Source organism: Elephantulus edwardii, unplaced genomic scaffold, assembly GCF_000299155.1.
Source record: "Elephantulus edwardii isolate Elephantulus edwardi_28Jun2011 unplaced genomic scaffold, EleEdw1.0 scaffold00013, whole genome shotgun sequence".
Classification (NCBI taxonomy): Eukaryota; Metazoa; Chordata; class Mammalia; order Macroscelidea; family Macroscelididae; genus Elephantulus; species Elephantulus edwardii.
In genome coordinates this window covers 673,349-686,187 of record NW_006399763.1, presented here as the reverse complement: position 1 = coordinate 686,187, position 12,839 = coordinate 673,349, and the positions used below count along the sequence as shown (strand labels likewise).

At 37.8% G+C, this 12,839-nt stretch overlaps 1 protein-coding gene and 1 pseudogene across 1 annotated transcript in view; one reads left to right on the top strand and one right to left on the bottom strand.

Moving 5' to 3' along the window:
• The window catches only part of FIG4 (FIG4 homolog, SAC1 lipid phosphatase domain containing (S. cerevisiae)), a 169,101-nt gene that overhangs the window by 81,228 nt on the left and 75,034 nt on the right, over positions 1-12,839 (top strand). Inside the window, exons 6-7 of the mRNA XM_006881159.1 lie at positions 8,090-8,238; positions 11,640-11,768. Coding sequence (XP_006881221.1) covers positions 8,090-8,238; positions 11,640-11,768 — 278 coding nt within the window. The remainder of the gene's footprint in view (positions 1-8,089; positions 8,239-11,639; positions 11,769-12,839) is intronic.
• LOC102856378 lies at positions 1,780-2,796 on the bottom strand (annotated as a pseudogene).

Here is a 12,839-nt window from a genome sequence, read left to right as displayed (position 1 = left end):
GGTGGAGTGGGTGGGGAGAAGGGTGCAACAATGAATGAATGGAATTCCAAAATCTCTGTAGATGTTCATTGAAATGAAAAATAAATAAATTAAAATGTTAAAAAAAAAAGCCAATGCAAAGGGAAGAAATAACGAAATTAAGGAGCTGAACAGAAGATTTCACAGGGCAGTGTGTGAAGACAAAGTATTATAATGAAATGTGCGAAGAAATAAGTAGATGGGTTAGTTTCTGGGTTCTCAATTCTGTTCCATTGGTCTATGTGGCTGTCATTGTACCAGTACCATACCGTTTTTGTTATTACAGCTGGGTAGTGGATTTTGAGATCAGGGAATGCAATGCCTTCCACTTTATTTTTGTTCATATAACTCCACTTCAGTGTAATTTTGGTTTTGTACCTCTGACATACTTGTTTTATTTATGGCTTCCGTTATTTCTCCCATTATAGGTACCTTATTCAGTAGCTTTTTATATGACTACATCAATATATTTGTTCTTACTCTGTCTCTGGGTTATGCATTTATTCTGCAATAAACTCTGCTTTTTTATGAAAAGACATTCCCCCTCACCCCATAATGTTTGAAGCTGCCTGCTACTTTCTTGATATTATGTGAAGTATTTCTTGGTATGTGGTAGGCTGTTTCTATTGTGTCTGTGCAAGTTGTTGACAGTTCTTTATTTTTATGATGTTATTTATTTGTTCAAGACGTAACGTGTTCCCTTTATCGTGCAGGGAAATTTGCTGTGCCAGCAGTCCTTTCTGGGCATGTGTAGTGGGAAAGCCCCTCTTTCCTAAGGTCCTTCAACTTCTCTTTGGACTACTGTGCAGCCTTGCAGGAGTCTCACCTGACTGCTACTCATATTTGGAATTATCTTTGGTTGTGGTGATGAGCACCACTACCAGAGATCACCTTCCTCTGTTAGGCAACTGCACTCTGTCTATCCTGTGTAGTGTTGTGGGGGACAGGACCCTACCTCTGTCCAGCCACCCTCTCAATTCTTACATGTAGCCTGGTCAGGATCTCTCTAGCCTGTTCCTGCCTCTTCTAAAGCTTGGAATTGTCATTGGTTGTGCTGATGAGCACAGTGTCCAGAGACTACCTTCCCCTGGCTGGCAGCTGCACTCTTGTCTATCCTTCCTGTATGGGGTCAGGGGAGGCAGGGACCTACTCCTATCCAGCCACTCTGACTTCTCTGTTATAATTTTTTTTTTAATGACTGGTTCAATATCTTATTTTTTTTTGTCACTGTTCATGGTTTATTTGGTGTTTTAGTTGGTATGATACTGTTGCAATGCTTATATGTAGATCTTTACATTTTACATCACATTATCAGAGTTGCATTATACATTACTCTGATAAATATAGTACACAAAATAAGATCCTTTAGAACAATAATGTACAAGACATGCAGTATTGAATTTGTACATTAGAGCACAGAATGTGACTAAAAAATAAAAAGCTTATACTAGGCCAAAGTTATTTAACACAGTAAACATTCTAGTTTGAAGGGCAGTTGCAGCATGTGCAACATTAGCAGTGGTGTCTGAGACGTGGAATTCTATTATACTAACCAGTTTAGAACTGCACAAGGTAATTACCACCATCAGAACGTAGCTGTAGGGTTTTATGGACCATTCCTATGTCTACCTTTAGGAAACGGATGTTTTTCCTATGTCATATTTTACTGCTTTAATCAGACTGAATAAAAAGGACAACATGCACAACCCCCAACTAAAATCCTTTTGTAGCCTATACAGTGAAATGGTACAACAGAAAACTTTAAAACTGCAGCTCTTTTTGGATTCCCCAAAGTGTATCTGCACTCTTCTTCAAACGGGCCTCTTCCTCAGGAGTCAGCGTGACCTTCACGACGTCTGAGATTCCATTCTGCCCCAAGATGCAAGGAACACTAAGGAAGAAATCATCTTTAATTCCATAAAGACCCTTAATCATGGTGGAAATTGGATGTACCCGCATAGGATTCGTCATTATACTTTCTGCCAGATCTGCCACAGACAGTCCAATGGCCCAGGAGGTATAGCCTTTCAGTTTGATCACCTCATAGGCACTGTCAGCCACCTGCTTGTGAACCTCTTTCCACTGTTCCTTATCTGAATCAGTACCTAATTCAGGATGCAGATCTTTCAGAGAGACACCAGCCACATTCACTCCACTCTATACAGGCACACTAGAGTCTCCATGCTCTCCAAGGACCCAGCCAGGACAGCTCAATGCGTGAACTCCCAGCCTCTCCCCCGTTGGGTAACGGAACCTCGCTGAATCCAGATTGCATCCACTGCCAATAACACGGTTTTTGGGAAAGCCACTGATCTTCCAAGCCACATAGGTAAGGATATCCACTGGATTAGAAACAACAAGCAGCTTGCAGTTTGGGCTGTACTTTACAACATTAGGAATGATGAATTTAAAGATGTTCACATTACGCTGGACCAAATTGAGACGGCTTTCCCCCTCCTGCTGACGTACTCCTGCTGTGATAATAAGCAGCTTGGAATTTGCAGTTACGTTGTAGTCTTTGCCAGACACAATTTTTGGTGTTCTGTGGAAAAGGCTGCCATGTTGGAGATCCATCATCTCTCCCTTTAATTTGTCTTCCATGACATCAACAAGTGCAAGTTCATCTGCCAAGTCCTTCATTAAAATACTGATGGCACAGGCCATGCCAACAGCACCGACCCCAACAACCGTAATCTTATTCTGGGGGGTCTGTTATTCCTTCAGAAGATTCTGAATCAGCTGATCCTTGAGAGTAGCCATACTGGATTTGGATACCGGGAATGCACGTCGGGCGGGCTTCGGTGGCGCGAGGCGGCGAAATCCTGACTCTGCAGCTGCAGCTCTGGGACTCGCCGCAGCGCCGGGGAGGGGCCTTAAATGGCACGGCGAGGCTGACGTCAGGGGGGAGCCAGCTCAATATCTTATTTTGTAATGGTCTTTTCAGGTTCCTATTTCAGTCTCTGTCAGTTTGGGTGGGTTATGAGTTTCTAAGTTTTTCTCATTTTCTCTGTACCAGTTTCTATGTGCCAGTTGCCTGCAACTTGTAGCAACCCTATTGTATAGTAGCTCTGAACTCTGTGCTATCTTAAGCCAGTCTCACTGACTCTGACAAACCTACTCTCATTATCCCAGTTACTGTATCAATCCTTTTCATCCAGAGTCTTCCTGTCCTGTCTTGTCCTGTCCATTTCCTCTTAAGTTTTCCTATTTGTTTGAGTATAATTTTTCATAAAATTCCATTAATAAATTTATTTCAGTTAGTTCTGTGGTGACATATCACCCTTTATGTCTTATTTGGATTATTTATATCTTCCCCCCTTTTGTTAGTTTTGTCAGTGGTTTATTGATTTTATTAATCCTTTTGAAGTACCAACTCCTACTCTTGTTGATAATTTTGTTTTTCTGTTTTCTATTTCATTTGTTTCTGCCCTAATTTTTAGTTTTCTTTCTTTCAGAGGTTGTTGAGTTTTCTTGCTGTTCTTTTTCTATTGGTTTTAGATGTTGGGTAGTATAATAGATTTTCATTATTTCTTCCCTTTTGATGTGCTTGCTTATTTCTATGAATTGACGTCCAAGAACTACTTTTGTTATATGCCAAGTGCTTTGGTAAGTTGTGTTTTCATTCTCATTTGTTTCCAAAAAGTTTTTAATTTCATTTTTTATTTCTTCTATTACCTTCTCATCTTTAAGCAGGGTAGTTTTTTTTAGTTCCCAGGTGCGTAGTTTTTTCCTCCCTTAATCCTTTGTTGTTGATTTATAATTATATAGCATTGTAGTCTGAGAAAATGCTTTATATTATTTCAGTATTTTTAAATTTTTTTTATTCTTGTTTTGTGACCTAAAGTATGATCTATTCTGGAGACTGTCCTGTGTGCACTGGAGAAGAATGTATACTGAATTTTTTTAGGGTGTATTATTATATGGCCAGTTTGGGACTGGTATCCAGTTTGGAAGCAGGAGTGGCATCCATTTCTTAAACAACATGCCTCTGGAAACTTAAGAACTTTGATAAATTATGATAGTTATAGAAGTCTTCAGACCTTTTGTTTATGGAGGCATTATGAGTCTTGCTTTACTTGACAGCAATCAACAACAAGAATTCTGTATATACCTATGAGATTGAATTGGTTGACTGTATAGTTTAATTCTTTAGTATCTTTGTTGTGTTTCTTTCTGGCCATTTCCTCTCTTTTCCATCATATCATATGTCATATCATCATAGGATCGCAATGAGTTGTACTTGACTTGACGGCACCTAACAAATACTATTGTGATGCTTTCTCTTTCTTTTTCCAGTTCTGTTAACATTTGCTGTGTGTGTTTTGTAGCTCTTTCATTCAGTGCATAGATAGTTATTATGGTTATGTCCTCTTGTTCTATTACATTATATAATGTCCTTCATGACGATTTTTTACCCTGAAGTCCATTTTAGTGGAGATTAATATTGCTACTCCTGCTTTTTTTCCTGGTTCCCATTGGCTTGGCGTTTCCCCCCACTCTTTGATTTTCAGCCTGTCTTATCTTCCCGTTTAGATGTACCTCTTGTATGTAGCATATTTGTTTTGTTTTTTTATTCACTCTTTTACCTTTTCTCTCTTCAATAAATAATATATTTAAACCATTCACATTCAGTATAATTATTGATGGGCAAGGTTTTAATGCTATCATTTTGTTGTATTTTTTTGTGTGTGTGTGTGTTGGTTACTTGGATCAAATAACTTTTCTGTAGCATCTCTGTAGGAAGAACTTCCTTTTATATTTCTTGCAACATTGGACTTGCTTTCATGAACTCTCTTGTTTCTGATTTTCAGAGACTATCTTGATCTCTCCATCGTATTTAACGGAAGTTGTTCTTGGTTGACAGTTGTGTTCTTTGAGTATTTGACATATGTAGTTCCACTGTCTTCTTGCTTGCACCTTTTCTGCTAAGAAATCGGCACTTAGTCGTGTTAGCTCTCCTTTATTGATTACTATTCATTTTTTCTATCGCTGCATTCAGAATTCTCTCCTTGTCTCTGATTCTGGAAAATCTGACTACAGTATTCCTTGGTGTTTTTCTTTTGGGGTCTGTTCTACTTGGGGTTTGCTCAGCGTCTTGAATGTATATTCTCTCATTCTTCATGATACCTGGAAAGTTTTCTTCTAGTAACTCTTCCACAGTTTTTTCTTCCATTGCCTTTTCACGCTTCTTTCTGTTCTAGAATTCCAATTATATGCACACTATTTATCTTGATATTGTCCTATATTATTTTTAGGCTTCCTTCATTTCCCTTCCTTTTTAATTTTGATTTTTGCTCTAGCAGATCAGTGTTGAGAGCTCTATCTTCTGTTTCACTGTTTCTGTGCTCCATCTCTTCAATTCTGCTCATTTGTCCCCCCAATATTCTGACAGCTTCTGAGATTGGTGTTAGTATTCTGGTTTTCTATTTCTTGTTTTCCTAGTGCCTCATTGGTTTTATCTGCTTTGTTTTTTATTGCTTTTTAAGTTCTTCTTGGGTTTAGCTTGTAAATTCCCCTAATTCTTTGACTTTTTATTTCATGCAATGAAAATATTTGATCAGTCTTTTTTTTTTTTTTGGATTCTGTGTCAAGAAAGTAAATAAAAATCCCTTGATTCAGTGTTTTGATCACTTTTTTGGGGTGATACTTTGCTTTGGTTTTGTATGGGGTCTGAGGTAGTCTGCTTCTTCTGTGTCATTGTTGTCATAAAGTGTTTCTTGCCTGGTGTCCTTGCAGGTCCTAGTTTGGCAACCTTGTCTGGGAGCTCACTACTCCAGTGGAGGGGAGGACAATTCACGCTGTCTGAAGGCCTCTCTAGTTCCTCGACTCACTGGAAGACTCACCCTAGTTGGGGAACTCAACACTGTAGGGAAGGGGAGGGAAACTCACCCTACTTGAAATCTTCTCTTGTTCCTGGGCTTTAGGGAAGACTTGCCGCTTTTGGGGAAGCTCACTGTTCCAGGAGATGTGACGGCAACTCTGCCCTGCCTGAAGTCATCTCTGGTCCTGTAGTGGCTTATGAGAAAGCTCACCTGGCTAGGGAGGTCACCTCTCCAGGGTAAATGAGGGCCAGTTTTATTGTTTCTTAACCAATAAAGAAGGCTAATACCGCTGGAAAACAGTATTCATCTTAGGAAGATTCTTAAAAGGAAAAAAGCAACTTTTTAATATGCTTTTGTTCTTGTGAAATTAGATGCTATTAAAATGAATGGATTTATCAAGCTAATGGAATAAAATTGAACTCCACAGCTGAAATAGAAAATCAATTTCAATCACATTATAAAAATAAAGAAAAAAATAGGCCTCCACATATCTTAAGAAGGTGGAAGGTCCATCCCATCTTTGGAACTTAACTTCTTATAAATCTCTATTTACTTTTTACCCTAAAAAAAGAAAGAGTAATTAAAAAATATATATGATTATTCAGGCAGATTTGTAACTTGCGTTTCTAAAATATCCATGAGATACTTTAAACACAAAAATGCATATATATTTGAAGAATGTTAGATAATTTCTAAAATTCTGTGCCAACTGTGGCTAGAGCTACATATAGATTATTGATTATATAAAATCAGATTATAAAGAATTTATTTTGACCTAAAATACTAAATTTCTTTTGCAAGAGATCTTTCTAGAGTTTTAAATGGTTTTTACTGTCCTAAAATATGTTTCTGTGTTGGGAACAACCCAAGTGCCCATTAACAAATGAATGGATAGAGAAGCTTTGGTATATTCGCACAATGGAATACTATGCTTCATTGAAAAACAAAGAACTCATGAAATATTATACAAAATGGGTGGCCCTAGAGGACATTGTGCTGAGTGAAATATCTCAGTCACCAAAGGAAAAATACTGCATAGTGCCACTGTTGTAAAGTGGGACTGACATCGGAGTTGGGGGGAAATTAAGAGGGAATAAATAATGTATACTGCCTTGAACAGATGAAGGAGAAAATTGTTTAGGAAGAATATATGATTGATTAGGTATTATTGTCATGACAAGAATCCAGAATGAAAGTTCATAGTGGAGTGGACTTTGGGGGAGGGATTGTATAACAACGAAAGAATCATGTATTTATTTATGTACTTATGTATGTATGTATTTATTTATTTTTACTTTTCAAAGAGAAAAGTGAACTGGAAAGGGAGAGGTGGGCAAGGAGGAAAGTGTGCAACAATGAATGAATGGAAATCCAAAGTCTCTAAACTTCCATTAAAATACATAATTTCTGGAAACAAAACAAAACAAAACACAGTTAAAAAATATGTTTCTCTCTGACAACTTGTTTACTTATTTCTGTTTTATCAGTCAATTATAATACTTCCATTTATAATTAATAAGATTATTTTTGTTCAGGAGTAAGCTCTAATACAGAACCATGTACTGTTGCAGTGGATAATGTATAGATCCCCAGAAGCTCTGCTGGTCCCGTGGTTAAGGTTAACCAATAACTTTGTAGTTTAAACCCACCTAGCATTCCTAGGGAGAAAGATAAGGCCACCTGCTTCTGTAAGGATATAAAGCCTTGGGAGTCCTACATAGCATTCCCACTGTGTCCTATAGGGTCACTTTGAATTAGAATTGAGTCAATGGCTGTGAGTTTGGTTTTGGTCTAGAAACCCCCATTCAGATACATATGAGAATGTGTCTCCTTTGTATCAGGCCATGAATTTAGATTGATTATTGTGTGAAACAAGAAATGCACATTGTACAAATCAAGGAATGTATTGCTAGTGGTTGTTGATGTTATGTGCTGTCAAATCGCCTGCGACTCATAGCGACCCTATGTACAACAGCCCAAAACCCTGCTCTATCCCTTGCCAATCTTACTGTCTCTGACATGCCTATCCCCATTACCCCAGTACAGATGTTTGAGTCATGCAATGAATTTTTCCATTTTTACTTATCCTTGTTTGATGTGTTTTACAGTACTTATTTGAGCAGCATTATGACCAGGAAAACATAACAGGTGCTAGCCATTTAGTTTACAGATTTTCATCGCATATGGGAGCCAAGACTGAAATATGCTTTGCTTTCAGAATTCTTACTAAGTTTCACTTCTATTTTCAGTTACAGCTATGATTTGTCCCACTCTCTTCAATATAACCTCACTGTCTTGCGAATGCCTCTGGAGATGTTAAAGTCAGAAACAACCCAGGCTCGGCAAGAGAGCTTTGACATCTTTGAAGATGAAGGCTTAGTTACACAGGGTGGAAGTGGTAGGTAGTTTTCAGCATATTAGGCTATCTATGTGGTATCCATGGAATGGCATCTGATTAAATCCATTTAAATTTTCCTCCCTTCTATTTCTTCATTTCTCATCACTGTTTATCTTTGTGTGGACTGTTTCTGATACATGAACTTGACCAATTCATCTTTATAGAGATCCTTAATCACTATGTGATATTATTTATAGACTAGCCAGAAAATTGCTTGCTGATATTTTCTAGCATTTATCCATCTACTTTTTTATGTACTACATTTAGGCTTAGACTTTTAGAGAAATTCCAGTGAAGAATTGGTGGTTATGTTTTAATATTAGAGAATACACAAAACCTTCTGTTTCTTCAGAGAGACCAGTTCATTATGGACTTTTTGGGAAGAAAACTACCTATGGTTGTCATTTATATGCTAGACATTTTCATATAATATTCCTAACATTATATTAAAATATATAAAGTATAAGAAATAAAAACACCTCCAAACCAAATAAGAGCTCTAGTAGGCCAAGGGATAGAGAGTTGCACTGCCCGCCCAAAGGTAGGTGGTTTGAATCCAACAACTTGCTCAGTGGAAGAAGGGCAGTCTCTTGTACAATTTTCAGCCTCTCAAAACCCACTAGAGTGTCAGCTATGAATTGATTCTGACTCAACAGTATATAATAACAACAAACTTCACAAAAAAATACTTAGTAGGTATAATGCCAGTTATACAGAAATAAAGACTTAGCAGGAAACTGAGGTCTATAGATAAATATCTTGTCTCAGATCACATGGTTAGTACCTAGAAGAACCAGTATAGCAAATAGAAGGCTGTTCTTCCTTGATAGTTCTAGCTTAACCCATGGTCCCCTTCTGTCAGGAGCACTATGTCTGTGTGAGTCCTAGAATCCTAGACTAATTATATTTACAGAATATAATCAGCACCCTTATCATTGGGTTTATCTAGAAGGCTAAAAGCCAGAGGTATTGCCGAAGAGAATGTTTTGTGAGGGAATGATTTTAAATTTAAAGTTAAGATAATTTGGCTGGATTGAACTGAAAATGAAAATGAAAATACAATAAGTCAGTAACATTTCAGGGTACCTTCCTTTATGTATTTTAAAATTAGAATAATAAATGTGTGTGTGCAATGGCCAACGCCAATCTAAAGTAGTGTGAGGCTTGTCCTTGCAGGACCCTCAAGGAGGAGTTGTGATCTCTTGTTGTTGAGTACTGTCTAGTTGAGTACAATTCATAGGGACCCTGTGAACAATAAGGTCTGAACCCTGCCCTATCTTGTGCCATCACTGCCCAAAGTTCTGGTTCACTCAGAGAGATAGTTGAGGTTGTTACTGAAGTGGAATGCCATCCCTGATATTGTCATTGACTCTTGCTAGTTTGACTATTGCCTGGAATTAAGATCAAACCCAGTATGGCTCTTCCAATGCATTGTTTAGACCACAGAGTTTTCTCTAGATCAGATTCCTCAGCTGGAATCCATAACACGAGAGACAGGTGTAGGACAAAGTACTGTGCATCAGAATATTCATGTGTAACCTTACTAAAGCAAAAAACATACAAACTTTGTGTTAAATCTCCTTCAAAACTGTTTTTGTATATTCTTTGTGGTATCTGAATTGAGCTTGTTAAGCCACTTGATTTTCTTGTTAACTTTAGAGCAAATCTTCCAGTTAGATATGAATGATAGGGGGGCATTGATAGGAATCAGAGAGTAATAGAAGTTGTCAGAGTAGGAAAAGGAAAACAATATCTTTCTAAAAAGTTTTTATTACAGGTAAGACAGTGTACTGGGCACTTTGTCATTATCATTATGTGCCATTGAGTTGGAATCAACTCATAGCTGACCCTCCAGTGGGTTCTCAGAGGCTGTAAGTTACACAGGAGGAAATTACCTGTCATTCTCCCACAGAGCACCTGGTAGATTTGAACTGCTTGTCTTTGGGTTAGCAGCACAACTCCTTACCACTAGGCCTCTAGAGCTTCCCACTGGGCACTTCACCTGTATTATTTTGTTTAATATGAACAATGTAAATAGTAGTATCACTTAATAATTAAGAAAATGGAATTTCAGAGATGTTAAGTGCTGCTGCAAGGTACAGAATTGATAAGTTCAAAGACAGGGCTCCAACCAGTATTTCTGTTATTCACACTCTTACACAACATACTGAGAATGCAGAGGTTTAGTGTTTATGAATAAAACAAAAATGTGTTTACCTAAGCATATAAATACTTCAAGCAAAAATGTGTTTACCCAAGCATATAAATACTTTAAGCAAATTGTGTTTGTTGGAGAAAATTGGTGTTGGTTGCCCCACTATCTCAAACTGTTACAAATTTTTAAGACCTTGCCTTGCAAATATAATTGTTGTTAAGTGCTGTCAAGCCATAGACTCATAGTGACCCTATGAATGAAAGACCTGAACACTTGTATGCCTTTCATTGTTCTCCAAGTTCATAGAGTTTCCAGAGGCAAGCTATTTTGGAAGTGGATGCCACTTCTGTTTCCAAGATTGTTTTAATTGGGAAGTTCCACCAAACACTGTCCACCATGGGTAACCATTATTGCATTTGACACTGATCAGTGTCACAGTGTTTAACATCACAGCAACCACGAGTTAACTCTGTACAGCAAGTGGACAGACCAGTGCTGTAACACTTTGAAGAATGTTTGACCAAAAATAAAACCAGGCCTGAAGGCTACAGATTAAAATCACCCACCGTTGGTAACATAACTTTCTATCCGCTCGGCCAACAGAGCTCTCTCTATGTTGTTGTTGTTAAGTGCTGTTGAGCCATAGATGACTCAAAGCGACCTTATGAATGAAAGACCTGAGCACTTTTATAACTTTCATTGTTTCTCCATGTTCATAGAGTTTCCAGAGGCAAGCTATTATTTTAATTCTGTAAAACACATATGGTAATAAATTCTTTAATGTACACCAGAATTCTTTTTTTATGAAATTTTAACGAGGTCCTAGGTGATTCTTATAGATCTGATTTACTCATAAAAAAATCTCCAGGCGATCTTATTAAAATGTAGACTCTGATTCCATCTATCTGAGGTGGAAAAGTAAATTCTCATTGGAGACAGGAATACAATGGTTGCAAGCCTTGATTTGGACCCAGGCACTCTGACCCCTGAGCTGTGTTCTTAGCAACCACTCTGTGTGGTCCTTCAGCTTTACTGATATATTTATATTCCTTAATGTCCTCATCATAATGTGCTGATTTTTTTACTTTACCCCGAACTAGTACTGTGTTCTGGATCAGGATATCAATGTACCTGCTGAAAATGGCAATTTTATAAGTCAGGAATCTTGTTTTGAAGTTTGAAAATTTAAAAATTATTTCTATCCAACTAGTTGTTTATGTTTATGATACCACCTTTTATTTTTCAGGTGTATTTGGGATCTGTAGCGAGCCTTACATGAAGTACGTGTGGAACGGTGAACTTCTGGAAATAATTAAGAGTACTGTGCATCGTGACTGGTTGTTGCATATCATTCATGGGTTCTGTGGGCAATCAAGTATCCTTTTTTTAAAAAAAGCAATTAAAATATACATTAGTAAATGATTGTGGAACTAGTTGGGAGATAGCTATGAGGGAGCTCTGGTGGTGTAATGTGAAGTAAGTTGTACCGCTGATACAAAGGCTCTGTGTCCTGATAGTTTGAATCCACCAGTGGCTCCAGTCTCCCCTTGTGTGATTTATAGCTTCAGAAACCTAAGGGAGGGTCAATTATGAGTTGGTTCCAAATCAACAACAGTGGAAAGAAGAGAGGAGGTGTTAAGCAGCCCTGGTGGTGCAAATGCTTCTGCAGCTAATTTTTTTTTAAAAAAAGAGGATTTAAAAAAATTTTTTTTGTTTTCTTTTTTCTATTGTTTTCTTCTTTAATTTATTATTAATTTCAATAAAAATTTACAGCAACTTTGGATTTCCATTCATTCATTGTTGCACTTTTCTCCCCTCCCAACACTCTCCCCTGATACACTACCCTCTTGGAAAAGTAAAAGAAAAACTCTTTCATTGTTCTACAGTCCTTCCCCCCAGGTCCACTCCACTATGCAACCTTCGCTGTGGACTCCTGTCATGACAAAATTACCTAATCACATATCCCTTTTAAACAGTTTTCTCCCTCATCTGTTTCAATGCAGTATACATTATTGAATCCATCCTTCTCAATCTCCTCCCAGCCTCGAGGTCAGTCCTGCTTTACACCAGTGACACCATGCAGTATTTGTCCTTTTGTGACTGAGATATTTCACTCAGCATAATGTCCTCCAGGGTCACCCATTTTGAATAATATTGCATGAATTCCTTGTTTTTCAATGCAGTGTAGTATTCCATTGTGTGAATATACCATAGCTTCTCTATCCATTTGTTTGTTGATGGGCAATTAGGTTGTTTCCAACTCTTTGCTATTGTGAACAAAGCCGTGATGAAAATGGGTGTGCATATATCTACTTAGATGTCAGTTATGGTCTCTTTGGGGTATATTCCCAGTAGTGGAATTGCTGGGCCAAATGGTATCTCTAGTTGCAATTTTTTGAGAAAGCGCTACACCGCCTTCCACAGTGGTTGCTCCGTTTTACACTCC